Source organism: Trachypithecus francoisi, unplaced genomic scaffold (genome assembly GCF_009764315.1).
Source record: "Trachypithecus francoisi isolate TF-2019V2 unplaced genomic scaffold, Tfra_2.0 Lachesis_group0, whole genome shotgun sequence".
NCBI lineage: Eukaryota > Metazoa > Chordata > Mammalia > Primates > Cercopithecidae > Trachypithecus > Trachypithecus francoisi.
Genome location: NW_022681453.1, coordinates 86,748,593 through 86,775,336, shown reverse-complemented (window position 1 = coordinate 86,775,336; position 26,744 = coordinate 86,748,593). Strand labels below are relative to the sequence as shown.

At 35.4% G+C, this 26,744-nt stretch overlaps 1 protein-coding gene across 1 annotated transcript in view; it reads left to right on the top strand.

The window, feature by feature from the left end:
- ZPLD1 (zona pellucida like domain containing 1) overlaps positions 1 to 26,744 on the top strand; it is a 61,039-nt gene that overhangs the window by 22,319 nt on the left and 11,976 nt on the right. Inside the window, exons 3-7 of the mRNA XM_033211403.1 lie at positions 11,693 to 11,913; positions 14,958 to 15,139; positions 16,521 to 16,593; positions 21,442 to 21,539; positions 22,999 to 23,079. Coding sequence (XP_033067294.1) covers positions 11,693 to 11,913; positions 14,958 to 15,139; positions 16,521 to 16,593; positions 21,442 to 21,539; positions 22,999 to 23,079 — 655 coding nt within the window. The remainder of the gene's footprint in view (positions 1 to 11,692; positions 11,914 to 14,957; positions 15,140 to 16,520; positions 16,594 to 21,441; positions 21,540 to 22,998; positions 23,080 to 26,744) is intronic.

Sequence of the window (26,744 nt, the reverse complement as noted above, 5' to 3'; positions counted from 1 at the left end):
GGAAAAAGAAGTATTTATCATATGGTGAAGTTTTAAAAATCATGTTAAAAAGTCTGTGTACAATGGCATCTACCGACCACCTGCATCAAAATCATATGGGTTAGTTGTTTAAAGTGAGGACTCAACTAGTTTCACCTCAAATAAGTGATGTTAGAATCTCTGAATGTGGTCTTGGAAATCTGTAGCTTAAACCCTGCAGATGAATCTAATGTACATTTATGGTTAAGAACAACCGATAGTGTATTCTATCATTTTCTTGAATCAGTTATTCCAATGAAAAGCACAATTATTTGTTGGGGAAATATAACTAAAAACAAAATCTTCTCCCAACCTAGAAATACTCTCTGCCTGGGTAGTAGAGACATAAAAACACTTTTATCATTAAATAAGCATTAAAGCAGAATGTGATGCACATCACAGGTAATCAGTAAGAGATTACAAAAACAGAAAGAAACCTTGCCATTTTATATAGCCAAGCAGAGACAGTTCATTACATATGTTTTCAATATGGACAATAACTAGTCCTCAAGTAAGAGGACTTGACAGGACCGTTTGTGACGCATATGAATCCTCTCTTTATCTGGTAAGTAGGGTGACCATCTGTGTTAGCTGATTTGTTTCATCCAGAGGAAAAATTAACTTCTCATATCTTTATGACAGGAGGGAGTTTTGCAATTTGGAGCAAGGCTCACATCAAAATTAGGCTCCCTTCCCCAGCGCAGAAACTGGGACATAAGGCTACCATCGCCCTTGATGTTTACATTTCAAAGAGATGGCTCTCAGATCCTTGAGAAAGACATTCCTGGGTCATAAAGCTTACAAGAATCCTATCTAGTTTTCAAAAGGATTAATACACACTTCAAAGAGAGGAGAAAGTACTTCTAATTATAAGTTTTCTAAAGTAAATGCTCTCAGAAAAAGGGAGGGAGAAGTCTCTTCCTCTATTTTCGATTATATTTGTGTTTTGTGTTTGTACTTTTTCTTACACATAATAGCACTTTAGGTATTATCTGGCTTAGGTAACAAACACTCAAACTTTCCAGACGTACATTCATAAGCACATACACCCATAAACACACATACACACACACACACACACACACATACATACACACACACACAGTTATAATTTTAAAATTTGTATTTAAAAAACATTAAATTTGTATTTTAATAAAACAAATGTTAATAAAATCCAAATAATGCTGAAGTCCCAGGAGAGACTTTATATTTAGATGGGTTTTATTTAACCCATTTTTTTGGAGGTTGTTTGCAAAAAGAAGATCAGAGTGAGCAAATAAAGCCTAAAGATTAATTGCTTACTGCCTTCTTGACTCTCAGTATCTCTTCCACATCACGATCACCCTTGATGTCATCAGGAGCTCCGCAAGCTGCTCAGAGCCTAAGCAATGGGATGGAATGAGAATGAGTCTGGCAAAGGAAAGGGGCTATCTAAATGCAAAGCAATGTTAATAATGATGAGAGTAATCATCTCACCCTATCTGACCTTTGCTGTTTCATGACATTATAACTATTTTCTTTAATTTCCATGGCATTTATCCTGGGACCAAGAGTTGCATCATGGTCTAATTCATTTAAATTTAAAGAAATGCCATTTAATTTTTAGAGGTAGTTAACTCTTGGTTATCCAAGCTTACAACAAAAAGCAGACTCATGAACCACTAAAATTACAGTTGTGATGATTCTAGAATAAAACTCAACTACTTTATTTGGTTAAAGTAAAACATACAGATGAATGTACTTGGCCTTTGTGATTGGTGTGTATTTTCTGAAGCCAGCCCTTTCTTTGGAAGTACATGAGGATTAGACTAAACTTTCTGGTCTCTAAAGAAATCTTCAGTGATAAAGGCACATCCAAGGAGAAAAATGGGCTTATAGCAAAAGAAACTTTATGGCTTGACACTGTCTTATGGTGATCTAAGTAGTCATGGGAAACCGAGTATGAGTCAGTGTTTCATACCATGTGATTTGATATTATGTTGTAAATAATACTAATAAGGAAACAAGCAATAAGTTCCATGTTTTGAGTACCAGGCACCTCACAGAATTCTTTCATTTCTTACAACAAATTTTTAAAATCTTTTTAAATCCTCCCTTTACTGTAGGAAAACTGAGGATATAAATTTGTTAAATATTGCAAATCTGCAAATTAATAGAGATACAAAACTAGGATTCTTTCCATCAAACAATGATATCTAAAAATGAAATTTGAATAGTAAGTTTTAAAAATGATGTATGTATGGAGATTCTCAATTGGAATTACCATGTTTAAGGATCTGAAAAGTCATGTGTTAGGGGAATTTGTTTAGTCTTTTCAAGACCTGCTTGACTAAGGAAATCTTTTTATCGGTAATATTTTTAATATTTTAATATTCAATGAACACAAGTGTTCCACAGGAGGTAAAATTGAGAATCAATGATTTAACCAATAGAATTCATGAGTGAGTTCAGTAAAATGAACTGTCTAATTTTGTGGTAGGCTTTGCTTAACCATGGCATTGTTCTGTGCCCAAAGACAAAGTAAGAGAGGCTAGTGGAATAATTATCCCAGGGAATATATTCTGGTCCTCTGTGTAGAAAGGAAAGGCCAATTCTCCTTTATTCCTACTTACTGATAGTTCTTTGGTCTCCAAGTTGTCAAGAGGATGCCTGCTTTCCACTTTGCACCTGTGACTGCAATTACTACACCAGATGAGGCAGAAGAACAGATCCAGGCAGCTATTGCTGACCACGTTCTGGTTAATTTACAATGATGAAGTGCAGTGGAGAAGACAGCAATCAGCAAGTTCAATGAGTGATTCAAGGTCCATATTCTCCCATGTTTTAATAACAGCGTTCTTTATTGCACAAATTTTCACTTTTTCTGTTTTTATAAATAAAACCCATTTGCTTTTTTTTTTCTGCCTGAAAAAAGATGACCAAACTTTTCTGGTTCCAAAGAATGTGGAGCAGCAAGTGTGATTATAAGTCTGCAAAGTTTGCCTCAGACTGCATATGAATTTCCTGCAGCACTGGAAACAACAGCTTGCATTTGCTAACGAGAAACAGATGTTGTGATGAAAAACTGAGGTGGCACAAAACCTGTTCAATATACAGAGGAAACTTGAATTCCTAATCCACTTTAAGTTCTTCATCAGCTGTTGGTATTTCGTGTAGATGAAATATCAATACCCCTTTAGGACTTCTAGCTCTTTTAGCACCAAAACCTCAATCTTATATAAAAACTTGGTAAGAGCAAATCTTAACTTTCAAAAATGAGCTAAAACAACATATGTAGCATCTGTTCTCTAGGAAATTTGTAAGCCCATGTAGTACCAAATATCACCACTGTCATTTTAGAGATAAAAGCAGAACTGATATATAAATTATTATCATGGTCTACAAAGATGGTATAAATTACTATTGGAATATTTATTGGAGCCAAGAATGTAAATTATTTTCAGGTGAGATTTTCTACCATGCCACAAAGCACTCTGCAGCATACAGAAAAGGTTCCTCCCACTGTATCGAACAGATTGCTGTTTATACTATCAGTTTTAAACCAATACTACTTTAAAGTACATACAAACCAGTGCATCAATACTAATGTGATGATATTCACAGGAATCTCCACATCTGAACTGTACAGAGCCTCCTGCCTGCTCACTGCGGACTAGCCACTCTACCCCCATCCTCTCCAGTTGCTTCCAATTCCCCAAGACAGCATGTCACACATGCTCAGGAAAGGTCCATTTAGGTTCTTTGGTCTGGACTCCTTGACCACAGTGCTACAGGCACCACCACTGCCAGAAATGCTTTTTATGGAAACACTGCCCCACTTGGCATAGCTGCCTTTTGATGTGGGCTGCTCTGCTTCCTCCAGGTATTAAACTGCTATGGTTTACAGAATGAGACAGAGATGGGGGTAAGAGAAGAGGCTGATTCTGTTCCCAGTTTTGTTTCACACATTGCCACTGGGGCACTAAAGAAGGCTTACTTAGACTCAGCCTCGCAGAGCATTTTATGAGCCTTCTTTCATCGAGATTCAAAACCAGTCAGCTCTTCAGACAAGAAAGGGAGTCAGACTCAGTTCTAGCCCCTTCATGATTCTTGTCTCTCTCCCTCCTGTCCCTTTTACAACCAAACTTTTCTCTCTTGTAAGCATGTAAATCAGACAAATGGGTATTTGGAAGGAGGCTTAAACTCGCCAGGTGAAATCCACCTATGAGTGATCTTCTGTCCAGTCAAAATACAAAGCTGTGACTTAGCACCTGAATTGGCTGAAAAGTTGTAACATCAGGATCACCTGGAAGCTTGTAAGAAATGCAGAAACTCAGCCCCAACTCAGATCTACTGAATCAGAATCTGTATTTTTATAAGATTCTTTGGTGGTTCATCTGCACAGTAAAGTATAAGAAGTGCTGGTTAGGACATGGTACCCATGATGGTCTGCTATCTTTATGTTGTTACAAAACTACACAGTATTTACACTAGCCCCAGCTGGCCATCATGCACTTGCTTGCTATTAATAGTAATAGGTATCAACAAACCTATCACTGTTAAAAATTCAGTTTTTAATGAGGCAAGATGACTAGTCACCAAGGCTAATACACTTAAAGAGATAAAATACAAATAACTTGCAATAATCTATTAATTTTATATTATTTAATGAGTTGCCTTTTCTCAATCTGAAGTTAGACATTAAGGATTTTGATGTTCATTGAACACTCAGAAAACAGACGCATCATCTCAGGCGGTTGGCAGAATACAGATAGATGGACAGTCAAGATGAACTCATATCAACTGTACACATATTTTGTTTGTAAATATTGGAACTTGATATTAAAGACTTAGACACCATTGAAATAAATGTATTTTAATCAATATTTGCTATTTGTGACACACTCTAGGAAAACCCAGAACTCTCTACTATTAGTTTATAATTTAATAGAAAAATAAATATCCACTCTCAGATAGAATGTAAGGGAGACAGTAGCCCCATAGTTAAAGTGAGATAGGATAGAACATGAGAGGATGGTTACACTCCACTGGGAAAATTACAGAAAGGCTCATCAAAGGTCAGCTTTGAAATTATTTTTCTGTTTTAAGTTTATTTCTCTTCTTACCTGAATACTCTCATTGGTAATTTCAGCTATCACTATTGTTTATTATTGATATACTGAGTATATGGTGATTCTCAAATTTATATTTCTTATATTCTGTCCCCAAATATTAGACTCATATTTCGAACTACCTACCGTACATTTCTGCTTGAATGTCTCCTAAGTAACTCAGCCTCTCAAAAACTGAGCTTATCATCTTTCTCCCTGAATTTTTTTATCTTAGGGCATAATCCACCCACTCACCAAAGCTAGAAACCTACACATCAGTGACATCCCTTTTCCTTCATTCAGTCTTCCCATCACTTCCTTATAGAATCTAACCAGATGGAACTATTTTATTTCTTCCTAACAATCCCTTTCAAACACCTCTTTGCTACCAAGACAAGGTTGTTTATAATGTTGTTTACAAATCTCTAGTATATCAATATCAAGCTGTATTGTAATTGTTTACTTTTCTTCTGTCTTCTTTATTCAGTAAGCTCCTTGAAGAAACGGGGTCATTTGTTAATGTTGTTTTCTCAAAGTCTAGCACAGAGACTGGCACGTGATATGTACACAATAAATCCTTTCCTGAAGCACGTTGCTGATATGAAGTGGCATGTAGTTTAGATCTTGAAAATAAATAAAATCAATTGCCTCTAGACTAGTGGAAAATTGATGGCACCGATTTTTCATGTTTGATTCTTCTGCATCCCATCTTTTTTTTTTTTTTTTTTTTTCCTTTGAGGTAGAGTCTAACTCTGTCACCAGGCTGCAGTACAGTGGTGTGATCTCGGCTCAGTGCAACCTCTACCTCGTGGGTTCAAACCATTCTTGTGCCTCAGCCTCCCAAGTAGCTGGGATTACAGGCATGCACGGTCACACCCGGCTAATTTTTGTATTTTTAGTAGAGATGGGGTTTCACCATGTTGGCCAGGATGGTCTCAATCTCTTGACCTCATGATCCACCCATCTTGGCCTCCCTAAGTGCTGGGATTACAGACATGAGCCACCGTGCCCGGCCTCCCCATCTTTTTTCTTTTACACTATACACTGACCTCCAGAATTTTTTTTCATACAGATGTTTACTTTTTCAGATCAATGATGAAGGAACATCTTGAGTCACTGCACTACAGTACTGAGTACCAGCCTACAGCCAAATTTTGGAGTGTTGCCATCTTTGTATTGCAGAATATATATGTGCAAATTATTTGAATAATTGTATCAATCTGTACTCATTATTCTGTAAAATAACTGGAAAATATTAAGCATTCTGATGCTAGTGAAGGGAAATGAAGGCTCCAACAATATTGAGATGATCTGAAAATGATGCAGTCTATCAAAAGCGTCACCATTAGCCTCAATTGAATGCTGTTAGATTTAAGCAAATTGAGTATAGAATTTTTAAAGCAAGATCAAAGTTAGATGTATTATTAGATATGTAAATAATACAATGCAAATATATTTTCAGTAATTGTGTATAAAAGAAAAGGTGTAATTAAATGTTCCAGGAATAGAACTTTATTGGGGATAAAGAAGTTGAATGAATTCTTGTTCAGCATATAGAACTGGATCCGTACTTTCTTGACTTCCATTTATATGGTAATCACATTCTATGAACCTCAAATCAGGACACATTTTATACATGGAGAGATACATGGCTGACAATGTGACAGGATGTTTAAAATTTGCAAAATTTTAGAAAATCTGAGATAGATAAAACCATTGCCCGATAGATGGACGACAGAGTACAGAACACTATTTTTACCCTGTTCAATTGAATATTCAATTCTTGTTAATTTCTATGAAAAGCTTAGCTTGATTAATATCAGGGGAAAAAACATTGCTGTTTTGGCAATGTAACTGCACATAAACTCTGTCTGCAGGCCTGCCATTTGACATACTTAGTATCTTTAAACATAAAACATTAAAAATCAAACCCCTAAAGATATCTACTCATTAGGTTGTTTAGTAGTCTTGAACATCATAATTCAGCCCGGGGATTGGACAGTAAAAGGCTTTAAAAATGTAGCTGTTGAGAGCAAGAGAGCAACTGTTATTCAGTAACTCTAAAAAAACTCTCTCTCCTTTTGGCAGAAATTGCCCTTTGGCAACTTGAGGTATCTTTCTTTTTTCTTCCTCAAAGCCTCACACATGGTAGAGTTGTGCTGAATGGATGTCTTTAGTACCTACAACCAGGAAAAGAATGTGTTTCTCTGAACAATAGTGAAAAGTCCTTAGAAAGCTGGGTTAGGAAAGACTTGGACAGATCTCTTTTCTTACACTGCAAAAAGCCTTTAGTGTGTCATCATATCTTAAAGTGGGATAAGCTTGTAGCAAATTCAGTTTCATTGCAGGAGTTACAAATTGGTTATAAAGCAGAAAACAGGAAAGCACTACATCTGGTCACAGCAATCATTTGCCATTTGTTCAGATACTCTAAGCATTAATTAATACCCTTAAACAGAGCTGAGGAAACTGGTCTTTAGTTGGTTTATGTTAAGAAAAATGATACTTCTCTTTTCGTGATATATTCATGAATAGGTGTTCACTTTGGTATATTTATGGTATATCAAGGAGTGCAATGATACTTGTTCCATTTCACCAAGCAGAAAGTGAATTTGTAGTGAACTCTCTCATAGCTGAGGATTTGATTTGACATTCAGGTAGATGGTATCTTAGGCCATTTTATATGTAAAGGTTCCCTGTGATCTCACCTGTGCCTAACACATGTCCTCATTGCCTGCTATTTCCTCCTTTGCATTTTAATTACAAATGGATGGGAACTACCTGATTCCCAGGCGGCCTGAGCATATTTCCTTATTCACATTTGTCCCCTCTGTGTTATAAAATTTTCACTCCTCTATCGAGCTAACTCCTACTGATACTTAAAGACTGAGCTAATGCCATCTTCTCCAGGAGGCCATTCCTAACCAGCTGGTCTGGGCAATGCTGGTATTCTATGCCACTCCATAGCTCTCCACGCGATCTTTCTGTCCATCGTTCTGTCACGCGAATGTGTCTGTCTCCTGTAATGGACTGTAATATACAGGAGTTCCCTTTATCTGCAGTTTCATTTTCCATAGTTTCAGTTAACTGCAGTCAGCTGTGTTCAGAAAATATTAAGTGGAAAATTCCATGAATAAGCAATTCATACATTTTAAATTGTGTGCCCTTATGAGTAGTGTAAACAAATCTCAAGCTATTCGGCTCCATCCTGCCCAGGATGTGAGTCATTCCTTTGTCCAGCTTATCCATGGCACATTTGCTACCTATCTACTAGTCACTTAGGAGCCATCTTGGTGATCAGATTCACTGTCTCAGCGTTGCTTTGCTGTGTTCAAGTAATCCTGATTTTACTTAATAATACTTTACTCATAATAATTATTAGTATTATTGTTAATTTCTTACTGTGCCTAACTTATAAAACCAACTTTATCATAGGTATGTATGTATAGGAAAGAACATACTATATATAAGTTTCATTATAATCTGTGGTTTCAGGCACCCACTGGGAGTCCTGGAATGTATCCCTAGAAGATAAGAGAGGACTCCTGTGCTTGGGAATATGACCACTATGTTTTGAATCCTTAGTGCACTCTGTTGCTCCAGTACCTTATATGATTAATTAGCTAATTACTCACTGGAGTACATTGGTTAATATAAAACCTTTCCTGCCTCTGGGACTTACAGTTTATTAAGAAAAATATACAAATACATATACGATTCTAAGGCAATACAACAGCATAAAACAGAGTGGCATACCTTAGACTTGGGATCAGGTCAAGTATTTGGGTAAATAAAATTTGAAACCTGAAGAATGAGTAGGAGTTACTTAGGCAAAGCTTTGGGGTAGGTGGAGCATTCCAAACAGAAGAAAGAGCACTGATACACATAGTTTGTGTGCGTTCTTGTATTATGCTTTTAAAAATGCCCACAGTACTTTAGTGAGGAATAATTTACATATAATAAGATGTGCCAATCTTCAGGGTACTGCTTGAAATGTTAGCACATGTATATATTTATATAACCTCCACCCAAATCAAGATAGAGAACATTTTTATATTTTCTCCAATTTTTCTCGTGCTCCTATTATAGGCAATTCCCACGCCAGGAGGTAACTACTTTTCTGGTTTCTATCACTCAAGGCGATGCCTTTAAAGACATGAAAAATGTTCAGAGTCAAATTTAGGGAGCAAGGTTGATAGAAGAGAGAGGGAGGGAGGAGCATGCAGAGGTAGGCAGGTAACAGATTATGGAGAGACTTGAGCACCTAGTTCAAGATTTGGGCTTTTGGCCTATGGGAAAAAGTAGCTGTTGAAAATCCGAGCATGAGGATGACATGACTGGATTAATATATTAACAGCTGTACTGATTGAAGGACATTAAGACTGGAAATAAAGGAACCAGTTAGGAAGCCAGTACAATATTCCAGGGGAGAGATAATGATAGCATGAGCAAAGGAATAGCATGTAGATAGAGAAAAATCAGTAGATTTAAGACATACTTCATAGATACTCATAAACATTTATTAAAATAAACTGTATTATTTTAGAAAAAAGTATCACTTAAAAATTATCTTTGCATTTAAATAGTTAATGTTGCTGAAGACTATGGAGATAGCCCCTTAATTTTAAATGGTGTTTATTATTTTCTAGGTTGGCGAAGTATACTTCATAATTAATTCATTATTTTTCCACCAACAAAAAAATACTGTGTAGAATTTCCTATAACACCTAGCCTTTTGGTTTTTGGCCATGAAAAAGATTTTTCATCTTTCTTTATAGGTAATTTTAATGAGTTTAAACTTATTAAAAAACATAGATGTTTCCATATTGCTTATTCACATTCCCCAAATATGACTCGCTTTGCTAGAAAAAAAACCCAGTGTGTATATAGAATAAACACTCTAAAAAGATAATGCTATTGAACATTTCTACTGTTAGATTAGGACTAAATTATTTAAGCAAATTAATTCTATGCTAAAACCTTGAATGAAATTTACATACTGCTTAGGTGAACATACCATCATTCACCAAAAATATGTGTTATTTTGTTTGGTTTTCCTCTTTTGAACAATCAAGGTCATTTCCCCATTGAAAAGCAGAATCAGTTTTTGTTTGTTTCTACATGTTGAAAGCTTGATACTTGTTTCAGGTGCTTTATCTACTTGGTATAACAGGGTGATTAAAAAAATGGTAAAGTCACTCTCTTAGTTTTCTAGGGCTGCTGTAACAAAGTACCACAAACAATGTGATTTGAGACAACGGAAACTTGTGTCCTGGGTGATTTAAAAGATAGCAATTTATTGCCTTACAGTTCTGGATGCCAGAAGTTCAGAATCCAGATAGGGCCATGCTCCCTCTGAAAGTCTGGGAAGAATCCTTTCTTGTCTCTTCCTAGCTTCCAGTGGTTTGCCAGCAACCTTGGGTGTGCCTCGGCTTGTAGATGCATCATTCCAATCCTGTACCTTCACATGGTCTCTCCCTGTGTATCTGTCTCTTCACTGGATGTTTATTTTGTAAGGACACCAGTCATATTGAATTACGGGTTCAGTAATTACCCCAGTATTACCTCATCTTACCTAATTTAATCTGCAACAACCTTTTCCCAAATAAAGCCTAAGGTACTGAGGGTTACGGCTGCAGCATATCTTTTTTGGGGGGGACATAATTCAACCCATAGCAGTTATCAGAACTGATGAATGTAAAATAATCTGCCTCTAGGGAATTACCTAGCAGCCACTCTCCCCATTTCCTTTATACATTTTCTACATTACAAGTAGAAAAATAACTAAATAGAGATATGAAAACAGTGTGTATGTGCTCACTTCTATAGACAGAGGCTAGATCCCATCACAGATAACCCATGGAGTCATGGAGAACCATGCAAATTGTGTTTTACATTTCCATGTTTAGGTCATTTTTTTTTTTTTTTTTTTTTTTTTTACTGAGGCATGCGTAGTCATTGGCAAAATTTTCTTATAGTGAGCTGTGCATTTTTGTGCATAATATCAACACTATTTTTCATTCCCTTTCTCTCTAGTGTGATTTAATTTAGGCAAAATAAAATTGAATTCTGATGGATGGCTTTTATTTATACAACCCATAAGATGGGTTACCAAATACCAAAGTGCTTGAAAATTGGGTTTAGGGTGGATTTCAACTGTTTTCTCCTTATACTTGAGAAAATGCATCATTTGTAGTGATTTTCACTACTCTTGACAGGTGATCTGAATAATCCAGTTGCTCTCGTTCTGAATTTCCTCAGTAACCTGATTTGTTTCCACTCAATTCTCTGGTCATTTGGCAATACTTGATCAACACTTAATATACATCCACTGGACACCAAGCACAAGGAAACAGAGGTGAATTGTAATCTCTACACTCAAAGATCTCTCCTTAAATAACTAAATAAAAGGCTATTTTTCTTGTCTACTTAATAGCTGGCACATTGGATTATGGTGTATCAAATATAAAAATGAGTTACACAGACAAAGGAGATGAATAAATATATCAGTGGGATGTTAATGTTATTTATGATTCTTTCTGCTTTTCTGACTTATGTTTGTTTTTTATATATTTTTATTTCAGCTGAAAGAGACATCAGTGTCTATTGTGGGGTACAGGCCATTACGATGAAGATTAATTTTTGCACGGTACTTTTCTCGGGTTATTCGGAAACAGATCTGGCACTGAATGGAAGGCATGGGGACTCCCACTGCAGAGGGTTCATCAATAACAACACCTTTCCAGCAGTGGTCATTTTTATCATCAACCTCAGCACCTTGGAGGGCTGTGGAAACAACTTGGTGGTAAGATTAGTGTGACATTTTGTGCTAGGTCTGGGGTCATAAATAAAAAATCTCCCCATTTCATGAAAGGATAAGAAGCCCAATCTACCTCTTAAGAAAAACAAACAAACAAACAATAAAATTGAACAAATCACTTTCCTTTGCCTGTTTGAGGCCTGCACTCCCAAATACACAATTCTATCTTCCAATAATGGTTATGTTTATAGCAGTGGGGCAGTCAAAGGGCCTGAGGTCAGCTGTGCCCCTCTAAGCAGCATTATTTTGTGTGAGTGACACTGATGGATCTGTCTCTACAGTTTAGCATTAGCCATATTCCTCAGACTTTAGAAGAAAGTGTCTGACCATTCAAACAATGTTTGTTCCGGTGAGTCTGGCAGTGAACCACTTGGCCTGTTGTTTCAGTGACCTCATTTGGAAAGAAAGATGAAAGACAGAATGGGAAGCTTGTAATCTTCTTTCATGCTTACCATTGAATGATCGACACGAGTACTTTGTAAAAAGGGGCTGTCAGTATTTCTGGTATAATATTCTTAAGTGTGTGGGACTGTCCTTTGAATTTCAAAATGTTTATCATATCCAGTCTTACCATGAAATCCCAGCTGCACACTCTCTGTAGTCATTGTGAAAATTGAAACATCTCTTCAAACATTTCCACCCTGAATTAGAAATACTATTTTGTAGCATTCATTTGTTTATTAATGCATTGAACACCAAAAATAGAGTTGAATAAGGAATTGACTCTCTAGTGAACTAAAATTAATAGAAGTGAATATATTGTGATTTGACAGGAGTATTAGTTAAATAGTTACACTGAAATTCACTTAGTACTATTTTTTATTTTGCATATTTAAATATAATCTTATTGGTAAATTTGCAAATATAAAAAAGGAAGCACAATAAACATGATCACTTAGGCCAGGGAAGGAGATATTGACTTTTACTCTTCACAGGTTATTATTTTATATTAAGGAGAAAGGATTGATTATTCCAAGGCCAGGGTTTCTAAGACTTGGTGGGAGATGGAAGACAGAGAAAATAGATTTCTTTGAATCTTCTTCTTTATCTTTTCCCAGAGGGCAGTTAGAATATTGTGCCCATGACCATTTCCAAGCCTGCAGCTTGAGTATTGTTGACTCTTTTTATTAAAAACGTTTATTCAACTCTCTGAGTTGTGTGCAGAGAGGTTATGAAGTGGGCCTAAGGGAGGGTGATGCAGGTTGATTATTACAAGTTCCTGTTCTGTGTGGAAGGAAAGAGCCTATGTGGAGATGAGCAGCATTTCCTGGTCTCCCACCATGCCCTGAAGCCTTTCCTTCCCTTTCTTGTCTGAATGTGTCACCTTGTCCTGCTGCCTAGAAAACGATTCAGGAGAAAAGCCAGGAAAAGTATGCAATGTGTGTGCTGTTTATCTTTTTAAAAAGCTGAATAAGTCTGCTATAAAAATTGCTAGGCTGGGCACGGTGGCTAACGCTTGTAATCCCAGCACTTTGGGGGGCCGAGGTGGGCAGATCGTCTGAGGTCAGGAGTTTGGGACTAGCCTGGCCAACATGGTGAAACCCTACCTCTGCTAAAAATACAAAAATTAGCTGGGCCTGGTGGCGTGTACCTCTAATCCCAGCTACTTGGGAGGCTGAGGCAGGAGAATCACTTGAACTCAAGAGGTGGAGGTTGCAGTGAGCCAAGATTGCATGACTGCACTCCAGCCTGGGTGACAGAGTGAGATTTTGTCTCAGAAAAAAAAATTGCTATATATATATATGTATGTATGTATTTTATTTTCATAGACAGAATTGGTGTGTTTAGCTGTCAAATCAAGCAAGTAGTGGGAGGAGGGGAAGATTTGCTTATCTTTCATTTTTGCCTTAGGTGCTATCAGCTTTGGCAACTGCTCTAAGATCATTCCTGCATGGGAAAAAAATTAAGTAGGCTACTAAGTCTCTGGATTGGAATAATGATGTTTTCATTCATAAAGATTCTTGTCCCATTTATAAATTAACTAGATAATTGCCACGGCTTTACCCATGTGCTGTTAGGTTCATGCGTAAAGTTTACTCTATTGTTGAAAATTATCACAGATCTTAGTAATATAGTAGTATCTGCTAAAATATTTATTGAGTGCCCTCTTGTATTTGACAAGGTCGAAGAACTCTCTGGTATTATGAAGGTCAAAAAATTATTGATTATTCCTAAAATGGTGGATCTTAAATTTTAGTAAGACTGGAGAATTCAACGAAGGCCAAGCAGACCCAAGAAAATACACATGGACAACATTTTTATATAACTTCTGAAAGTTCATGAACCCCCAAAACCCACCTATAAACTATTGTCCTAGAAGTAGATAAGTATCCTTATGAACTAAACAGGAAGACCCTGAGAAGATCAGTCCTCAGAAAATGTACGACCTTCATTCATTTGAAAATCCTTTGTGGGGCCCAAGATGCTGGTCGCTGTGCTATGCTGACTTTGCAAAGGTGGACAAGATGGTCCCTGCCCACAAAGAGTGTCGATGATGGCTGAGGGAACTGCCCAGCGAGCAGGCTGCTCTTGCTCTGCCTACAAATATGATGGAGATAAACACTGCATATAAGGAGTCAGGGGAATTTCCTAGGGAAGGTGAGATCCTAGGGAGGAGTAGGATACATCACGGGAAAGTAGGGAGAGTGACAGCATTATTATCAAGAGTTGGAGCCTGGAGATATGAAGCTAACAGGGAAAAAGGTTCAGATTAACAGGGTTTTTTTTTTTTTTTTTCAGCCATGCCAGAGAATTTTGGCTTCATCCATGACTGTTTTCAGATTACTTGTTGTAACCGTCTGAACCTATAATCTCCTTTCTTTTTATAAAGTATGAGTAAAGTGTTTTGGTAAATACAAAGTTTCATTTACTTACAGGCCATTTATAAATTGCATTTCTCACTTATAAACTTGCAATTTCAAAACCTTCTCATTTTATAGTTGATCTTGCTTAATGTTTTATTTTGCATATGAAGTGTCTAGACATATATATAGCCATTTAATCATTAAACTATTCTAACATTCTAACAGGTATCCACAATTCCTGGAGTCAGTGCTTATGGAAATGCAACTTCAGTGCAAATAGGAAATATTTCAGGATATATTGATACTCCAGACCCACCAACAATCATCAGCTATCTACCTGGGCTTCTTTACAAATTTAGTTGTAGTTATCCATTGGAATACCTAGTTAATAATACCCAGCTTGCTTCGTAAGTTTGCATTTTATTCTTGCTTTCTCATATGACATTCTTGCTGCAGTCGTTTCATATCTTTCAGGGACTTAGAAAGATAGCAGGATTTATTGAAAATAGTTAAGTTCAGACAATGTAATGGGAAGCATTTTATATCTAATATATTTATCTCTATCTGTTTATCTATCATTATCTATGTGTCTATCTATCTACCTATCTCTAATTGTTATGATCCCTAACAGACCCAAACCATTTTTCCCCCAAATTAAGCTGACTCAAACTAGCCAGTTGTCTGCCTTGGGTTCTCTTCACTCCCTTTGCCTAAGAGCCTTGGGTGTTTCATGGCCCTGAAGGCCCTGTGGTGTCTCCAGTGTGTATGACATTTGGTAACAGCATTGCTGAATTTTGGTTGGCTTCTGTCTCGGCCACATGCTTTCACTGCTGGGCTCTTCTACCCCAGATTTGGGGATCTCCTTCCCTCTGTTGAGCTGTCACCTGCGTGGGTGCTCATGATTCTCCCAGAAACATGGCATGGCATATAGTCAAGGAGCTCCAAATATGGATTGAGGGTGTAGCTTTTTGTTTATATTCATGTATTCATTATCTCCAAAGCACATACTCCGGGAGAGGGCGATGTCCATATTCCAATATAATCACCTGGATTTGCTGAATATTTTTGACAAAATGGGATGATTAAGCGAACGCTTTCTCCAATTTTAGGATTTGCTATTATGAAGTCTTAGTTATTGCTTAATCTTAGTTATGAGGAAATGTGGAGGCCACATTCTACTTCCATGAAAAAATATTCATAGCTGGTTTTAATAGCACAGTGATGATAAGTACCTTGGACAGAAGCAAGACTTTGATGTGGAAAATGAGAAAGGAAAGGCTTTGAGTCAAAAGAATATGGGTGTACAGGGATGCATCTCTCACTCTGCCCCCTACTCCCCACACTGAACACATTCCTGAGCTTCAATTCCATGGAAATTCATTGATTATTCAATTTATCACTTACCTATTTACCATCCAATGTTCTAGCAATGAACAAAGTAAAACAAATTCCGTGATCTCATGAAACTTCTATTGTAATGGAAGTGATGAAAGTGTATTTGCATCAGATTCAAGCCCTTTTCTGTCAAATCTCTTAAAAGTAATGCAAAACAAACAAAAAAGATTGCTTTAAAAATAAAATGATCATGAAGAATAGCTTGGCTTTATTGTTCCCTCTTGCTTTTTCATTATTTTATCTGTTCAGAGATTTAAACAGTATAGCAACTTCAAGCATAATTAACAGTATGTCAGAATTAGTTGGGAGTTTTAGTGCTTTAAATCTAACATCCAGGTATCACTTTTACTTTAAAATCTCATGAGCGCTTTCCTTTTTTTAAATGTGTTTTAGGTCCTCAGCTGCTATTTCTGTGAGAGAGAACAATGGCACATTTGTCAGCACTTTGAACCTGCTTCTTTATAACGTAAGTTGATGGGTGAAGGATGTTATTTTCTCTTTCACTGTTGTGAGGAGTCATTTATGTGAATGGCTTTTACATAAAAATCTACTGAAAGCCACATTAACCCTGTTATGCCTTGGTAACATTTATCTATTTTTGCTAGCATTTTCATATATCTTAGTGATAAAGGTTTAATAACATCTCCATTAAATTTTCTAAAAGTTGATAAATGATTTAAATGTTATATCATAAGTGTGATTTTAAATAATTACTTCAAATGTCTATCTACCTTTACAGGTATTTATTTGTTTATTTAGGTAGGGGTGTGTGAGTAGCTACAGTTAGCTTCAAGATTTAGGAAAATTTTTTTTATGTGTGATGCAAAGATTTTAACAGTACAAACGGTGTTTGCCTTGGCAGCATCCTTGGTGATGAATGTGTTAATATTTTCGATATGGGTTTTGGCTGATGACAATTCTGTCACATCTGAAATAATTTGGATTGACTACACAGCATTATCTAAATTTTTGTCATGTAAATATCGACAGTGGCAGCAAAACGTGAAAAATACATGGATTTCTATTTATAACTCTAACATTAATCCCCTAAATGATATTTTCATGTTGATTAAAAATTTTTATTCATACATTTTAAATGCCTGATTTAAATATCAATTTTTCAATCTATCAACCAACATTTTTGTAAATTATGAATCGGATTTTTGCATTATTATTCATGTCATCATGGCACCGAGTTATAATTCATGCAACTGATTTAAAAGTCAGTGCTTTATACTTTGAATATAATGAGCTATAAATATTGTAGTAGGACATTTTCCAAAGGCATTTAAAAAAATCATGTTTATAAGTTTGTAGTCTGACACCACAGAGTTCTAAACAACAAATGAAAATGTGTTAGAATCAAGATTGCCTTTCTGTCGTTTCTGAACTTCCTTCTGCAAAGAGAAGCTGTCAGCTGGGCGCGGTGGCTCACGCCTGTAATCCCAGCACTATGGGACGCCGAGATGAGCGAATCACAAGGTCAGGGTATCGAGACCATCCTGGCTAACACGGTGAAACACTGTCTCTACTAAAAATACAAAAAAATTAGCCAGGCTTGGTGGCGGGGGCCTGTAGTACCGACTACTTGGGAGGCTGAGGCAGGAGAATGGTGCGAACCCGGAAGGCGGAGCTTGCAGTGAGCCGAGATTGCGTCACTGCACTCCAGCCTGGGTGACAGAGCAAGACTCAGTCTCAAAAAAAAAAAAGAGAAAAAAACAGAGACAGAAAGAGAGAAGCTGCCAAGATACTTGATTCTACAATACTCAGCAAACGTGTGCCAATATTCATTTTTTTTTTTTTTTCTGAGGCGGAGTCTCGCTCTGTCACCCAGGCTGGAGTGCAGTGGCCGGACCTCAGCTCACTGCAAGCTCCGCCTCCCGGGTTCACGCCATTCTCCTGCCTCAGCCTCCCGAGTAGCTGGGACTACAGGCGCCCGCCACCTCGCCCGGCTAATTTTTTGTATTTTTAGTAGAGACGGGGTTTCACCATGTTAGCCAGGATGGTCTCGATCTCCTGACCTCGTGATCCGCCTGTCTCGGCCTCCCAAAGTGCTGGGATTACAGGCTTGAGCCACCGCGCCCGGCCGCCAATATTCATTTTTGATAAGGCTAGATATTTACTATTGTTAACAATATTTATATAAGTTTAAACTGGAAAATTTGTCTGATAATTTATATGCATAATCTCTCTGAGGTAGAGTTGAGATTACTAGTTGGAATTTTTTTTTTTTACTAGTTGGATTTAATATTATTTGTTATAATCGAGTGAGACAAAGATGAGAATTCCTGATCCTAAGAAAGTGAAAAATATATCCATATGACATTTAATGATACTATTACTTTCTGTGAAATTAAACTATTCTCTCACTGAAATAGCAGAAAATCAAAATCTAGAAGTGTGGATTTCAGGAAAGCTTTGTTATTAAGGTCTTTCTTTTATCACTAGAGATGGTACTGTAGTTCTGTTGCTAACAAGGTATAATCCTTCAAAGAATCTCTGAAGTTATAATGCTTAAAAAGCCTACAATTAATATTTTAATTATACGGCAACCAATTTTTTTATATTAGACTACAAGTGAAATAGACGGTGCCAAAATACTTCTCATTTTAAATCAGTTATAGAGCAGTTTTAGTTTGACAGAAAAGTTGATTAGAAAGTACAGAGTTCCCAAACATACCCCCTCCCCTTGCACACATTTTTTTCCTATTATTTACATCTTGTGTTAGTGTGATACATTCGTTAAAATTAATAAACCAATATGGATACATTATTAACCAAAATTCATAATTGACATTTATTTTATGTTTAGGTTACTCTTCCTCTTGTGCCTTCTGTGGGTTTTGGTAAACATAAAGTGGCATTTGTTCATCATTGCTGTATAATACAGAAGAGTTTCAATGCCTCAACCTAAAAACATTTTTAACACAGTGTCATCATGGTATTTTGCCATGTTACAGGATATCTAAAAATTAGTAAGTTACATTAGAAAAAATTTTGATACACTTCATTAGTTGATCCAAAATCATCCTTATTATTTGTTTGAAATAATTAACATGTAGCTAGCCAGATGTAATTTTATTGTAGCATTCCAAATAAAATATTATAATCTTCGAAGCCATTAATTCCTGTTTCACAAGGAAAGTTTTTCATTTTTAACCCTTGAGGATGATGAAATTTTATATTACATCCCTACTACTTTCATTTTCTGTTTGTTGTTTGGAGAAGAAAAGTTATACTCAGTTCGATGTAGCACAATAGTTTATTTTTATATGTTTTGGGATTCAGTAAGTATACTGAGGGGAAATTATATTTAAAAAACCAATGACATCAACTATGTGATTTTCATGAATGAAGATTACTAATTGAACTGTGGTATTATTTTGTGCAATATAAATATGTCAGTTTTGTTCATTGTGGAAATGGAAAGTAAGGATGCTTTTGTGTATTGGAATTCTACCTAAATGTTAGATCCTTCTGAGAGAGTGGAGAGTCAACAAATATTACATAAAGTTATTATAATTATGAACATTTTTTAAATGCTGGAGAAAAATTAAAATGGATATAATTTATTTTAGGGACAATATATTACTAATGAGTAAAAGTCACCATACAAATTAAAGTCGGAAAATTACTTCTTAGAAGCAATTTCAGTAGGAAAAAATTGATGATTCATAATTAAACCACAGCTGGATCATATGTCATTTGCCATATGACTCAGCAATATAATGTTGTAAAGAAAGTAAGCATTCTTCTGGACAATATTGATTCAAATATAAGATGAAAGGGCTGTATAGTTAATGAAGTGTAGGTTACTTGAAGAAGTTGGAAAAGGGAGCCTGAAAGATAATTACATAAAAATACTACCTACCAGACATGGTTAGAAGAGCTGTGATCATTTATCACCAAAATACAGAAAACAAAAGACTGAAGAGTATCAGTTTTTAAGTATATCTCTTATTTATTTGACTTTATTTGGAAATAAAATGTTCCGTATTAACATTTTTTTCTCAAAAGTAAAGCATCCAAACTATTACTGTCTTAAATTATAAAATTCAAAATATGTTGCTTTCTTCCAAGCCTTCTAAAGAGAGTATGGCCGGGATGTTTTCTTTCCCAATGATTTTAAGATTTTATAATGACCATTAAAAACTTTTCTTTGCTGCCAAACAGCAATGTCTTCAGAATTACTAAGTTTAGGGAAACAATTGGCCAGTCTGTTAAATTACATGACTGAGTAAATTTGGAGGGGTTTTTTTGGTTTGTTTTTTGCACTCTAGTTTTTCTGGTTTTCTTCACTATCAGATTATACCTGCCACTTCTTAATTTCTAATCCCATGCTTTAATCTACTGTGGGTTTGAGAATGATACAAATAAGCTCTCTAGAATTGGTCTAAAATAAGGGTAGAAAAGTAAAAATGAAGTCCTGAGATACCCATGTATGAGTGACCTCTACAGAATTTGTGTAGGAACCATATGACATGTATTCTAGCAGCCTGGAGTCTGTGTTTGTCTCAAAAACTGAATCTTGCCCTACACAAAATGTAATGTGTAAATGTCTCATTTTGGTTTTCCGTATATTATTGAAGTTTGCATCTTGAAGATATTGATATATTCTAGAAATATGGTTCTCCTGTACTTTCTCCTATTGTGCCTAGAAGAAAATTTCTGTTCTTGTGTGACTTTAAAATGGTCTTACTTTGATTTTCAATTAAATTTTAACAATTTCAAGTTGCCAGGTAAGTGATTTTGGGTAAATAAAATATTATCAGAAGTATAAGACCTACAGTGTCTATAGTAAAGGGCTTAAATGGAAGCAGATGTAATTTAAATAAACTGAATATTAGTCTCTAATATAATCAAATAAATGGCATATTAATTTAAGTAAGCTAAGTATTGACCATTGAGTATTAACCAAACTGAATATTAGCTAATGACCGCTGAATATAATTGAGATACACTGAACATTAGCCACCATATATGGTAAACTATGGAAACAAAAAAACATTCAATCATCCCAGTTCCTTTTCAGCATTTTTATCTGACAGCCGAACAGACTTGAGAGTCAAGCAATGTCTTCTAATCATGCTTGTAAAATGCAGTATGGAATTTTATGCATGGAATCAATTTGTTACATGGATATGGCTTAATAACAGTTCTGCCAAGAAACCAGAGGGTCACGTAAATCCTTTTTCGATTGATTCTGCAGATTTATGTTGATTTACTTTCTTTTTTTTCTAACATTGTTGTTTTAAGTAGTAAGTGTGCTGTTGTTGGGGAGGTAATAATAGATTTTTTATTGTTTTGTCATTAGGATTCAACCTACAACCAGCAGTTAATTATCCCCAATATAGGATTACCTTTGAAAACCAAAGTATTTGCAGCTGTCCAAGCCACTAATCTGGATGGCAGGTAATTTCAAACTCTTATCTTTTTTAGGTCAAAACACTTTGACTGCCCAAACCCTCATGAGTCATAAAGTTGGCCCATTCATTTTTAAACTCAGTTTGAAAATGTTATCATTGCCACACCATTTAGGCATGCTACTAAAAAGAAATAACAAATTACAAAATTTAAGAGGTTACACTCGTGTTGTGTCATTAATTGGAAAATAACATGTCTTCCCACAAAGAAGGCGGGTGGTTCTTGGAAGGGGACATGGGAAGATCTGCGATGCCGAAATGTTGTATTTCTTCATCGGAAAGATGGTTAACCAGATGTAGTAATTCTGTGAACACTTGATTTGCTTGCTTTTCCATATGTATGTTACTCTTTAATATGAATTTATTAAAAAATGAAAGGACACTGCATAAGAGTGTGTCAAAATTACATAAAATGATCTCCAGAAACATCTCTATAAAAAACTCTTAAATTTCGGATGATACCTAAGAAAATTCAGAGCAATCAAACTGAAATGGAACTCAAAAGCTGAAGCTCTAACCCTGCCTTATTAAAAAAAAGTAATGTGAAAATGGCCTGTTTTGGATTGCTCATGTATTAATATTTAAACTTTGCATCCTGAAAAGATTGGTATACTCTAGAAATTTCGTTCTTCTTTACCCTTCCCTCTTCCTGTCCTGAAGAATATTTCTATTCTTGTATGAGTCTTTAAAATTGTCCTTTAATAATGCAGGAGTTTTTCCATTTCATTGACATTCACTTCCCATGGATTAGTATTTTTTTTATAACATCAGAGTTGGAGTGGGCTAATGTATAAGTGTGAGCAAAATCTAACATTATGGAGGAAGGATGTGTATGTGTATGCGCCTCATGGCTTTCTTCTCCCTAACACAGTGTTTACTGTGGACTCCACAACTGCCAAACCACTGATTCTGATATACAATTTATGCTCTAAACTCTTTTGCTGTATTTGCTATTATAATATTCTCTGAATCTGTTAGAGACAGTAATATCTAGAAATAAAAGGCTATTGTTTACAGTGAACATATAAGCACCTATGTAGCTCATTTTAAAGTTTACTTCTCAGACTTTGAGCATTCAGTTGTCTTGTACACAATTATTTATGGCATTAACCTTGACCCACCTTAATGTGAAATTGACAATTTGGTGCAGATTTTTAAACACTTTGAGTTTAGGAGAAAGTTATTACTTTTTAAAAACTTGTATGGGTACATAGTAGGTGTATCTATGTATGGAGTACTTGAGATGTTTTGATGCAGGCATGCATGTGAAATAAGCAGGATGGAATAAGAGAAAGTTTTAATATACAATAAACCTCTGCAAATAACAGGTAATAAACAATTATATTGCATGAGATAATAATTTTGTCAATATTTACTTCCCTTGTATTAGTAACTAATACCCAAAAGGAAATTCTGACTCTAGATTATGTTTGCTTACATTCTTTCAGATGGAATGTTTTAATGGATTATTGCTATACAACTCCATCAGGAAACCCAAATGATGACATTCGATATGATCTCTTCCTTAGGTAAGACTTAGCTGTCTAAGTATTATATTGATACCAATGACCCAGTTGTAGATAACTGAAATGGAAAATCTAAGTCAGATAAATTAGAAATCACTAATATAGCTTTTGAATTTCAAGTTTTATATTTTGAACTTTGAGTCCTTATAAAGCTGAAAGTATAAAAGTTGAGAGAAGTTTTCAACACAAAATGCTGATAAGGCTATTGTTGAATCAGAGTTGTAAGTAAGTTAGGTCCACCAAAGATGTTTTATTCATGTTTAGGAGATATGGGAATATTTCACTGTCTTAGGAAAAGCATAGTTAGGGCATAATATTCGCAGGAAAAGAAATGCAATAGAGGTTACTATTTATCTGCAGCTGGACTGTCTCATATGTCAAAAGGAGAGTAAAATTAAAGTAATGGTCTGGATAATTTAGACCCCAAAATACTTTTGTTCATTTATCAGTATTTAGTATAAAACCATAATATAACCTACCACTCCTTTTTTTATTAGAGCCAATAACTTCATCCTCCTTCCCCAATAGACAGTGAGAGACTGAATGTAATATACATTTGGGGAAAGAGGACATCGATCATAAAACCATTCAATCATCCCAGTTCCTTTTCAGCATTTTTATCTGACAGCCGAACAGACTTGAGAGTCAAGCAATGTCTTCTAATCATGCTTGTAAAATGCAGTTGGCTCAGCTCACTGCAGCTTATTGACACATGATGGAAGTAATATAATGGGAAACCAAAAGAATACACTTTATTGGCTAATCAAGGGTAAGATGATGTTCAGAGGGTATAGTCAAACTGTTACTCTTACATATCCTATTTCTGGAAATGTTAATTTGGGCAACATTTTTGGGAAAAAATGTCAGTATGTATCAAAAGCCTTAAAAGTTTCATATTCTTTGATTCTAGCTTTACAAATTGGGAAATACATTTTAAAATATTTATGATGTTCTGGTCTATCAGTGATATTTACAATAGTAAAATATGGGAACGAATTATATATCCAGCCATAAAGAAATGGCTAGGTGAATGATGGACAACCAGTAAGTTGAGAGTCCATACAGGCATAACAATCATATAGAGTTATGTCTTAGATAGAAAAAAAAAATGGTTGGCTTTCTCTTACCTTCTCCCTTTTTGTCTTATTGGTATTTCTATCTTTGAAAATAATTGATTCTTTAACATTTAAAGGTATTAAAATATCAAGGAAAGGGATCATAATATATAATTGTGTATATAATGAACTTCATTTATATAACAGAAAAGACTGTAAGGAGAAACAGCAAGAGGTTCCCAGTGGTTATTTATGCTTGGTAGGGTTATGGATTTTTTTTGACATTTCTCTTATTTTCCCAAACTTCTATAATCCTCATGTATTGATAATCTGGAATATGATCATCAGACTTCTAGTGTGAATATAGAAGCAGCTTAGTTCTGAATCTTTTCAGTTTTCGTGTTGGAAACCATTCAGAGTGAAATGTATAAAGAAAAAAAATTTCCCAAATGTCCTTTTTTGTGAATCTAGGAGGAAAAGAATACCTAGAAATTCTAAAGGAAATGTTAGTGTGGATGAAAACAGTTAAGATCAAGAGAAAATAGTGTAGAAAACAGTGTAGAAGAGGTGGTAAGGAAGGCAGGGAAGAAAAGTGGGTGCTGAGGGGTCCTAAGGGAGTCAGCTCCCAGAAACAGCAGGAGAAATACACAACTAGAAGGAAAGGGCACTACTTTGAATGGAAACTGCTATCCCCCAGGCTGGGGAATCTGAAGAATGAAACAGTAGAGAATGCTCAGAGCCTCAGAAGTGGCAGATCTCAGAAAGTGCCAGCAAAAGTATACCTTCTAAAGGTGAAGGAATCACCTGGGAAGGCAGGGGCTCTAGCCTTGGTGGCAAAGCTGGTGAATAAACCTCAGGAACCCAGGGCTGATGGTAGAACCCGTGAATATCTTTTAAGCTCAGTCAGCTGCACAGTTCTGCTATATTCAAAGAAAATTGTTATTGAAAAACAGAGGAGGGAGCCCTTGAGTTGGGGAAATCCTTGAGGAAGGTATTTACCATTCTGCATTGTCTTAGGGGTCCTAAAAGTTTTAGGTTTAGGGAAATCCACTCTTTCAAACTTGAATGATAAACAGATGCAGGTATTTCCTGTAGTATTCCAATATTCTACAGGAAAAATATCGAAAATGGGAGAAAAGAAATTTTAAAGATGAATAAACTCACCAGAAAAATGTTGCCACGGAATATATAATATATACATTCGAACGTTAATTTTTAAAAAGCAAAAAGCATCATGGTTATGAAGATAGAATTATGAGAACTTACGTAAGTAAGGGTAGGACAGTAAAAGTCATGGCTATGGAAATGTGAAAAGGAAACTGGGATAAGTGAAAATAAATGGAAATATAAAAAATGTATGAGAGGAAGGGATATGCCATTAGAAGACATTCAAAGGAGTGCAGATCACAGCAGAAACAGTGTGGGACATGGAAGATAAGTATAAGGAATACAAATAAAAATAAACAAATATAAAGGAAAATAAAAAGGAATAAGTAAGATAGAAATAAAAAGATGAGAAAGGGAATTCAATATATGTATAATATGCATAATTAGAATTGTCCCCCCAAAAGTCAAAATAATAGAACACCATGTTTAAAAATATAATCCAGGAACATTTTCCTAAATTAAAAAAAAATCTGTCATTGACATAATGAATTGATGCCCTGGATGAAATTGAAGATTTCATTAAGTGGAAACCAGGGGAAATATAAAAAGACATAGAAATACAATAAAAAATTAGAGATTTTACCTCTTAGAAAACTTACTTCTGGTGACCAACAAGTAAGTAAGGAAGTAAGGATATAGAAAATCTAAATGACATAAGCAATAAGCTATATACAGAGAGACAGCAATTCATAACAATATCAAAAACCAGGAAGTCCTCACCACTTGGAAGTTGTAAAACCCATAAATAAGACTTGCATCAAAAATGAAAATATGAACCAATTTTTTGGAAGAAGTTAAGAAAAAGTAGGTTCCTTGAAAAAATACATTAATAAAGAATCACAGGCTAATCAAATCAAGAAGAAAAGGGATAAATGACAAATACAAAAAGATAAGGGGGGAATCAACATGGAAATGAGCAGAGTACTGTTCTATTAGATATCACAGTCAATAAAATGTCTACAATTATTAAAGGAATGTGATATTATGCAAGGCTAGACACATAGACAAAAGTCACAGAACAATAAAAGTCACAGAACAATAAACTGAGAAATAGATCCCCAAACATATAGGAATTTAGTATAAGATGGAGTGTGGAACCACAAATCAGTGCGATAAGTAGATGTTTAAAAACAGTGTTGGACATGGATAACAGTAAGATAAAAGATAGTATTGGACCTATACTTCACTTAATATACCATAATAAAACCTAAATAGATTATTAATTTAAATGTAAAAACTACAACTTTAAAAGTGGTAGAATAAAACAAGAGAAATACCTTCAAAACTTTGGAGTAAGGAAACTGTTTTCAGTCTAAATACTAGAAGCCACAAAATAACATATTGAAAATTTAACTACATAAGAATAAAACTGTGCACACACACACACACCACACACACACACTGTCCAAAGCCAAATAATAAAGTAAAACAATTTGCAACTTATAT